General features: G+C 48.8%; 2 protein-coding genes across 2 annotated transcripts; one reads left to right on the forward strand and one right to left on the reverse strand.

Annotated features, from left to right (window-relative positions):
* Window positions 1–3812: 3812 nt before the first annotated feature.
* BO88DRAFT_488201 (cytochrome P450) lies at window positions 3813–5795 on the forward strand (the record flags this gene model as incomplete). The annotated part of the gene is made up of 6 exons (XM_025712603.1): window positions 3813–4018; window positions 4096–4168; window positions 4229–4562; window positions 4623–4806; window positions 4884–4911; window positions 4968–5795. Exons 1-6 carry the CDS (start codon window positions 3867–3869, stop codon window positions 5793–5795), a joined length of 1599 nt encoding a protein of 532 aa, XP_025562612.1. The 5' UTR covers window positions 3813–3866.
* A 1109-nt stretch (window positions 5796–6904) lies between these two features.
* BO88DRAFT_444043 (putative signal transducer) lies at window positions 6905–9464 on the reverse strand (the record flags this gene model as incomplete). The annotated part of the gene is made up of 2 exons (XM_025710068.1): window positions 6905–7485; window positions 7553–9464. The coding sequence occupies 2 exons, from the start codon at window positions 9462–9464 to the stop codon at window positions 7034–7036; spliced, it is 2364 nt and encodes a 787-aa protein (XP_025562613.1). The 3' UTR covers window positions 6905–7033.
* Window positions 9465–9749: the final 285 nt, after the last annotated feature.

The raw sequence follows: 9749 nt of genomic DNA on the forward strand, positions 1-9749 counted from the left end.
TTCTCCAAGGTACACCGCACGTGCAATGGGCCGGATACCGAAAAGGGCGGGTGTAAGTAATGCTAAGCGGGATTATTGACCGGCGGTGATGAGTGAGTATCGTGCAGCCGACTGGAAAGCAGAAAAATCGCTCGGAGAATAAATAGGCGATACTGAAAGAGGGATACCGAAGGGAGCACCAGATCACAGGCGCTGGACGGTCAATCAATTGTATAAGAATAGCCTAAGAGTAATCGAGTGTTCTTCCTGTTGTGGTAGTCGAAAAGTGTCAAGGCTGTTTGCGTCTCACGATAAGAACACCAAAGGCAGAGAAAGCGAACAGCCCGATAGATATAACCAGAGCCGGAAAATCGATTCAAGCAACAGAAATTCTAGAACTTTGTTCCACCTACATGGGGAGAGCATGATGGGGGGGATTAGGTTAGCCTTGGTCTCTCTTCACATCCCCAGGTGTGTCTCCATTCGGCCCAGTACTAGTTACCGTGACCACCCTGGGTGACGCCCGAGCACGTCAGGCCCGGGAGGGAAGGCGAGACTCAGTTGAGTCACGCCATGATTGGGCTGGGGAAGGGAGTTCTAGACTGCCGGACTGCCGTGTGCCGCCTGCCTCAGGCAGCACAACGCGCAATCGTCCGTCTGAATGGGGAAGGCACATAACAGATTCGGCTTACCTCACCACCCATAGATGATCTAATCCACTCCGCGTACGGAGTATATGACTGGGGAACGTTGCAATGCTCCGCCGGACCGACTCTTTTGGACTTCTCCTTGTGGACTGACTGGCTATATTTAGCTGTCACTCTGGATCCGGTGGGGAGTGTATAGCGGATGGAAGACGAAGCACACAGAAAGAATTTTTCGTCCTCTCCGAATCCGTTGTTTCCTCTCGTTGCTCTTATATGGTACTTGTGCGTAAGTACTGCGGTGTTCTACTAGTGTTCGGGAGTCTCTCTAATGTCCAGGCGGGGTACCCATCGCGATAAGGTAACCATTAGTTGCCGCGTCCATCTTGTGCAGAGACCGGAACGAAAAAAGCCCTTCCCATTGCCCCTCAAATCCTCATTTGGCTTTCCTTGAGATTCCGATCTTTTATTTTTCCCTTAACCGACCGAACCACGCTTATCGGGTAAAGGAACACTGCCAGGCCCTCATCCATTCGTCGCATGCGAATGACATGTCGTCGTCTTGGCTTGGCTGGATCTCTGCTACGCGGGGCTCTTGAGGTCTGATCATCACTGCCGACCAGCCCAGTTTGTCACCTCAAATCGGGCAGCCATCGTCGACACGGAGCGTCAGCTGTAAAACACCCCAGCTCCACATCTGCTGGTCTAGACAGTGCCTTGGTGGCCGGACTCAAGGGGAACCAACCAATGCTTAACGTACAGGCTTACACATGGCCTGTTTCTCCATCCAGAGCTCAGTGCTTTTCTGCAGTGTCCGCCCCCCCTTAGTTGGATCTGTGCGGCAGGATCACCCGCCGTTAGATCCAATGAGTGAGCCCTATCGCAGTGCGGAAGCAGTGATTCGGAACTGGACGCCAGGGAGGCAGTTAACCTTGGCTAGCAAACAAGGAAATGCCGACCCGGATTAATTCTATGGCTTTCTGTCGTTTCGGGATGGCCTATATTGTGTGACGCCATAAATGCCTCGAGTAGTAGTTTTACTTTTTCTTAAACTAGCCTGTAATCGAGAGAGGCAAAAGAGGAGAAGGGGAGGAACTAGGCAGCAAGAAGAAACGGCGAAGCCGATAGTGGCCTGCTCCGGTGGCTACCGCCATGAGGCGAAGCAAAGCCGTGATGGACAGAAATAGATGAGACAATTCCCTGGGGCGAAACAAAATATTCTATCCATATTTCGGCAGTCCCACACAGCAGCAGAGGTTTAAACAAAGGTCTACTATAATGTCATCAGTGACTGCAACGTTCAAAATCAGTCTATGATGCTAGTAACTGGGGATGGAGTCCATAATAGTGGGGCAATGTCACAGACTGACTGGCAACCACAGCGCCGACTATATTTACTAGTGCCCACCAATCATCCGGAGAACACTTGTTGGAAACTGGCAGGTAATTGGTTTGGTACTGACTGGTGAATAATGCATTCTGCATTTGTAGAAAACAACAGAAAGTGACACGTTCTCGATCATCCTGTGGATCAAACTTCTTCATCCATTAGCAAATATTTATACATCCGACGTTGAGATTGGATGTTACTAACTCGATGACGGATGGGGATTCCCACCCACTCGTTCCAGGGATCGTCCCCTTTTTCGGCTTTACCGCAACACATCATTTAAACTGAAATATTCTGGATCTAGGGCTTCATTATCTGATAGGCACACCATCCACATTTCAGTGTCTCGATCATAGCGGTGAGTCTGAACTAGTATCAACAGAACAACAGGATCGTCCATTTACTTCCCTCAAGGTCAAGTCCTTTTAGCTGACGTTTCTCTTTCTAATGTCTAGAACTATGGATGTGAAGATTCTAATTTCCCATATTGCGTACACGTTTACGGAGTATTACAAGTCCCATTGTCTGTGCAATCTGGCCTGTTGCATTTTGTGCTCCCATGGCCCCGTAGATACTTAGTACATGCGGGGCAGACGTTGTGTCCCCTCCGAAGCCTGTACAATGATGTATCTACTCTACCCAACAACTGCACCTTTCACGGGTCATCATTCATACGAATCGAATTAAGCCGACTAACTCAACGGGAGTAGAGTGATACTCTCACCATGCGATCGTCGCCCCTGCCTTGATTCGAACCGAATCATTCGGTTTGAAGACTCATCACACGTTCCCCCGGTTCATCACCATCACATGCGCGATTACCGCATCAGGGATGATAGGAGGAGATATCATACTTGCACGCGGACACTCTTCAATCCCTCTTATCTCTATTATCAAAAAAGTAGCGACTGACTGGGTACAGCTCTGGAGGGTTTTATAACGTAGCTACATCCAATATTCAAGGTTTCTACACCGCAACTTCCTGTAACTTAGATCATGATCGAGTCAAGGATAAGAAGTTCATTAGCGTTGAAGGCTGATTAGAGCCCACGGACTCGAAAGAGGGGTAGGCATGTAGATAAAGCTTACTCCGTGTGTATTTTACATATCTCTTTACCAAATCTTTAGGAAGGTAGATGGAAAGGCTTACGGTATGTTTACCATAAGGGTAAAGTTATGGTATTGGGGTATACCAAGTAGTATCATAGTTGTGTAGTAGGCAAATTGACCGCCTTGTCCCACCTCTGAAATCTACAAGATTGATTCTGTGAGGATCGTCGGGGGCAATCGCTAGCAAAATCTTAGTATATCTGCTCGGATTTATAGATATATGTATATGACTTTGATAAATGTCCAACATACGCTGTTCAGGTATAAGTTCGTTTGCAGCGGGCACCTTCCCCTTCGGGAAGCATCAAACATCTTCATTTTCTTCCCCTGCTCCGCTTCTGCATTCTTCTTCTGCCTTTGTATCGAGCATCAAATGGAATAGAAACAAAATGCCACTTCCTAAAGCTTTTTGTTTCTTTGCGTAGTCGATATCATACACCCTCAATCATTGCTAGCAAACACCCCAGATCGGGGTGCAGTCAGCATCGTTGCGTTTGTTGTAGGCCATCAGGACATATCTTCCGCGTGCGGAATATTGCTTAAAAAGGAAACATCGGAGCCAGTACAGTGCGAGTGCCAGTACTAATAGCACTAGTAGTAACATTAGTAGGTGCTGACTTTTGAGACTACTGCTAGTGGTCATTACCCCTCACGCCATCTCATCTCCTCAATTCTCTCACATCGCCATACCTGAACATACGGAGAAAGGTTCGACGATCTTTCATGACAAGATAAAATAAAAAATGGCCTTGTTCGAGGAGCTCAGCCCCTCCTTCGTGGCTACTATAACTCTAACTTCATTGCTTGCCTATCTAATAGGCTGCGCAGTGTATCGCTTGTACCTTAGCCCCATCGCGTCTTTCCCAGGGCCCCCGTTGGCAGCTGTGACTTGGTTGTGAGTTTTGAATTTTAGTTCTCGAAGTGGCCCCTGCGAACGAAGGAGGGAGCGATGAAGCTGACTGCGCGCTTCAGCTATGAGTTCTATTATGATGCAATATGTGGAGGCCGGTATATCTTCAAAGTCAAGGATATGCATAGGCGCTACGTGAGTAGAATGACCTCGTTGTGAATAAAACCCCATATATAGTGACACTACAATGTATAGGGGCCCATTGTTCGCATCAACCCCGAAGAGCTTCATATCGAGACGTCGGCCTTTTATGATGAGCTGTATGCACCTGGCGGCAAGAAGAAGAGAAATTTGAATCCTCAGTTCAAACATCAATTTGGGGCGCCCGACAGTACCTTTTCTACTATAGAACATGATTTACATCGCATGCGTCGTTCTGCTTTGAGCCCATTCTTCTCAAAAGCAAGTGTACGTCGTTTGCAGCCTGTCATATGGGAAAAGGTCGACAAACTCCTTGAACGTCTGCATGGATTGAAAAATACGGGTCATCCAGTCCGCATGGATATTGCCTACGCTGCGTTTACCAATGGTATGTACATTGGTGAAGATAATAAACCCCCTTATTCATCCAATATACTCACAGATGTAGACGTCATTATGCAGTACAGTTTCAGCCACTCGCGCGAGAGGTTGCAAAAACATGACTTTGGTGAGCCAGCTCAGGAGGCCGTTCTTGCTATGAGCAAAGTTGTACATTGGATGAAGCACTATCACTGGCTCATTTATATGGGACAGCTTATTCCGCCATGGATTGTATCATGGATTAGTCCAACGTGAGTATGATCAATGTTGTGTTCCTGCATGCGTATAGACACATCAAAAATTGGAGCTAATCTGTAATGCATGAAAGAGTTGCAAACGTGCTTGAGGATGAAGGGGTACTACAATAGACAGCTTTCATCAGATCTTGAAAAGTATTGCTAATGAGACGCAGTCCTTCACCCGCGATAATGTGGTCCAGGTGCACCAGATCATGAACGATAAAGATACAGGGGCCGGAAAGCAGCCAAAAACCATTTTTCATGATCTGCTAGCGAATCCGAATCTTCCAGTCTCAGAAAAGAGTGTCGAACGGCTTGGCCAGGAAGCCAAGATACTCGTAGCCGGCGGAACTGAGACCACATCTTGGACACTATCGGTCATCACATACTATCTGCTGAGCCAACCGGATACTCTATCCCGTCTTCGTACCGAACTAATCGCCTCCATCCCCGATCCTACGGCACATATCGGTATTGAGGTCTTGGAACACCTTCCCTACCTTACTGCCGTAATTCAGGAAGGTCTGCGGCTATCCTATGGCTCTGTTGCCCGGCTAGCACGTGTATCCCCAGATGAAGCAGTGATATTTCACGACGACAAGCGTGAAAAGGACTGGGTAATTCCTCCGGGGACACCCATGAGCATGAATTCTGTTTTTGTGCATCATGATCCCGCCATCTTTCCAGAGCCAAGCAAGTTTCGTCCGGAACGGTGGATCGAAGCCGAAAAGGAGGGTAAAAGGCTGAATGGGTATCTTGTGTCCTTCACAAAGGGTTCCAGGTCGTGTTTGGGTATCAATCTGGCCTATGCAGAACTCTATATTTGCGTCTCCAGGATGTTTAGACTGTATCACGGTGCGAAGGATGAGACAGGTGCGAAAGGTGGGAGGTTGGAACTGTTTGAAACGTCCAACAAGGATGTTGAGTTTGCCACTGATATGTTCATTCCTGCTACCAGGAATGGAAGTAAAGGCGTTAGGTTGCTTGTTAAGGGTAACTGATGTCCTCCATTGGATGACATGGAGGTGGATACTGGCAGCAGGGTGTATGCTAACACGCTCTGTTCAATACATCCAGCTTTCAGTGCATGATTCAGAAACCTTGGATTTGCTTAATCTCACTCAAAACCAACTGCGAATAATAGCAGTCTCTCTCTCTCCACATTGGATCTGAAATTTGACCAACATCTTTTTCTTCATTCCATCCATACCATTATAGAAGAGGTTATTAACACATGAAATATCCCGATACCATCTCTTACAACCAACTAAGTTTAACAATCACACATCAACTCCAAAGCAGATGTCTCCCAAAGTAGCACCTCCATCTTGCCTGTCTGATTCGTATACAATCCGTACCACAAACCGTGGAACACAGTCCCACCACCACAAATCACTGTGAAATATCCATCTAAATGTCAGCAGTATGTATCACCTAACCAAGTACTACTACCACTACTACTACTCACTTATTGAATCATTCTCCCAGCAGCCAGTAAACAAGTCCCACAATATCCTAACCCAACACAATTGCATTCATCTGATCTGGGGAGTGGGACGTTTCATCATCCTGGTTTCTTTCCCACACTTCATTAACATCGGTTTTATTAGGCTACTATGGATATTACGTGTCGCCACATTTCCTTCTTGCAGATGACCATCATGGCGCAGTACAGAACGAGGAAGTTCAGCTGCAATGGGAAGGAGATGTTGAATGATGGATGTAGGCGCCAACAGGCACTTCGTATATTATATTACTACTACTAAGTATGCATCTGCTTCATCTTTTGGATGTCGCGTGCCATTGGCACGGACGTTTCGGGCTGGTTTAGAATCTGGCTAGCTACTGTACGATCTGGTTGGTTGGTTACTTATTTTTTTGAGGTATTTTATCCGTGGGGCTGTGGGTTCGCTGCTTTTCTGATTTCTCTGCTTTTATTGTTGGAGGTGTGGGGAGGGAGGGGGGGGCTGATGTGATGTGATCCGGTATGTTGTGCATGGTGCATGAGCTTGCTTAGTAGGGTAGATAGATAGCTGGTATGATAGTGGCATGAATGCATATTGAATTACTCTACTGTTCGTCTACGATAGCGTACGATATGCTTGTAGCCGTGTGATTAGAGTTGATGGTGTAGATGTAATAGTGGGTATCTTGGGCATAGAAACATGAACACGCCGGTGCAACATAATAGCAACCACTCCTTCGTTTCCCAGGTCAGGCCTGAAATGGGAGAGGGAAATCATTTATCGACATCCATCGGATCCCCCGCGGTAGCCGCAACAGGTGTGGGTGTGGGTGTTGGTGTGGACGCGGGTGCGGCTGCAGCTGAAGGGCCGGATGCAGATGGAGCAGGAGCCTCCGCGGCGGAAGTCTTTGCTTCGTTTTCTTTCTCTTTTTCTGTCTTGTCAGTAGTAGTGGCGGTAGTCTCGCTGCTAGCGGCTTTGTCGTCCTTTCCGCTCTCCTTAGCTTCCTCTTTTGCTTCAGGACCGCCGAGGAACCGCGCTGGTACTCCTCGCGCAGCGACTCCGACAGGTCCAACGTAGCATCCCAACATGGGGCTCCAACTGTACTTTTGTGCCACCGTGTGTCGAATTTCATTGTACGCATGTGAGTTTGCGAAGGGCAGGGAGGTTTCGGGATCCCGATAGCGCGAGGGTAGTGATGTAATAACGCAGAGGGATGAAGAAATTTCTGTTTTGCGCTGTTAGCAAGTCCAATGTGTTCGTGCATGCAGTGGGGGAAAAGGTGCATTGCATACTGGTTAGCCTAGGAGGTTTTTTGGCGTTGAAGTAGATACTAAACTCGCGGCTTTGGGCGGTCTTGTCATCAAAGTTCTCCAACACCGTAAGGGTTCGTCCTGTTTGCTCGACAACCTGAGGTACCTCTGGAACTTGCGGTTGTGGGGTTTCCCCATTCGCAACAGCTGGCTGGTCCGTATGCACCTCCGGAGCCTCTTGGCCCGGTTGTACTGGATTGGGCGTCTCCTTCTGCGGGTTAGTCTGCGAAGGGGCGGCATTCGCATCTGGTACTGTGGTGGGGGATAGCTCCTGCTGCACCGTGGCAGGTTCAGACACAGGCTCAGCGGCTGTGGTTGGTTCAGAAGCTGTTTCCTTCGATGCATCATCGGACTTTGCGGCCGCAATTGGTGGATCTTGGTCAGGCTGCTTTTCGGAGTCTAACGTAGGCTTCTCGCCAGACTCCTGCGAGGTAGGCTGTTGAGGTTCGGCTGCGTGTACAGCATCGTCTTTTTGTTGTACATCTGGCTTATCATCTGGCTTGATATCCTCCGCAGCTGCATCTGGAGCCTTGGTCTCGGTGGCTTCCTCTTTCTTTTCATCTTCAACCTTTGATGAACCAGAGTCTGGTGCTGCTTCTGTAGCCGACTCGTCGTTAACTGCATCTGTGGCAGGCTGCGCAGGATCAGCAGCAGCAGCAGCCGGAGTAGGAGCAGCAGCAGTAGCCTCTGTGTTCACATGAGAGGGGGTGGGTTCCTCCATTGGCGTATCGGTGGGTGCTTCCTTCGGCGTAGCAGTGGGTGCCTCCACTGGTGTATCAGTGGGTTTCTCTTGGGATATTGCACCATTGGTTTGAGTGGGCTCAGAGCTTGTTTGCCGCTGTTCAGGGTCTTGATTCGGCTTTGCAGGTTCTGCGTCGCCGGGTGTTTGTGGTAGCGTAGGGCCCTCAGTCTGGGTGGGAGGAGGGGCTGTTTGCGACGTGGCAGAACCAGCAACAGCAGGATCCTCGGTCGGTTTTTGCTCTATCACATTTTTGTTTTCTTTGTCCGTCTTCTTGCTTTTCTTGCGTGTAGTGTCCTCCTTCTCAGGTTTCGCCGTAACGTCAACTTTGCCAATGCGCGTTAAGCGACCATTAACCCAGGTTGCTATGCCACTCCAGTACGACATGACCGGGCCTTCAAGGCGGCGGTTCTGAAGGGCTTCAATTTTGGCACGCCTTTCTTCAGCCTTCCTTTTTTCCATTTCCTCCCATCGATTTAGACTCTTGCTGTTATGCCTCTCCACCCTTTCTGCTTCTGCAAGACGCTCGGCTTGCGTCATCTCCTTCGGTTTGAACTGGGCCTTTCTTTTAGCTGCTTCCTCCATGGTGGCGATGAGACGGATGCGTTTTTCTTCGCTGTCCTTCAGGCGTGCATGCGTAAGTTCCTTGTTCTGCATAGTCTGGCGACGAGAGGATGATCGCGTGGGCCCTTCCTCCGGCGTAGGGATCCATGAGATACGTTCCGACTTCTTTTTGGGGCGAGGAGCAGGCACTGTAGACACAGCAGTAGGATCGATCTTGACCTTCTTGCTGGCTATCTTGAATCGAAGGTCTTCTCGAGCTCTCTTTTTCTTCTTCTCTTGTCGCTCCTCCTTCTGTATCTGTTGCTCCCCCTCCATGTCGTCGGCTCGCGATTCAGGTCCTTGATCATCCTCATCATCGGACGAAGACTCAAAGCGCATATCATCCTCTTCGCCTCCTTCTTCCTCCATATCCATCGCAAACTCGTTGTCATCCTCCACTTCCTCGAACAAAAGCGCAAGGTCATCGTCTGCGGCGGCGTCCAGGAGGGCTGACATATGAAGTCCGGCTGTGCTTCGCTTCGCACGCCCCTGAATGAGGGACTCGACTGGCGCCTCCTCCACTGAGGAGGGGCTTTCATGATCATCTGCCATTGTTTGTGGGGACAGTTGTTGATTCAAAGTCGGCAAGTGAGCAACATTAATCGTTTATCGGAAGCCGACCGTTAAATCACGATAAAACGCGAGTCCGGTCGGGCGCGTATGAGATCGGCCAAGCGTGATACTTTGTGGTAAAATTGTTCATTTAGTTCATTCTAGAAGAATCACGTAAGACAGTTAATCCTCAAATACCACTAATGTGTGGAGAGCAAAAGGGAGCAAAAAAGAGTTGAGCCCAAATTATTGGAGACTTAATTGTTGCACCGGAGCTCTGGCAAG

The sequence above is a fragment of the Aspergillus vadensis genome, assembly GCF_003184925.1.
Source record: "Aspergillus vadensis CBS 113365 unplaced genomic scaffold BO88scaffold_12, whole genome shotgun sequence".
Classification (NCBI taxonomy): Eukaryota; Fungi; Ascomycota; class Eurotiomycetes; order Eurotiales; family Aspergillaceae; genus Aspergillus; species Aspergillus vadensis.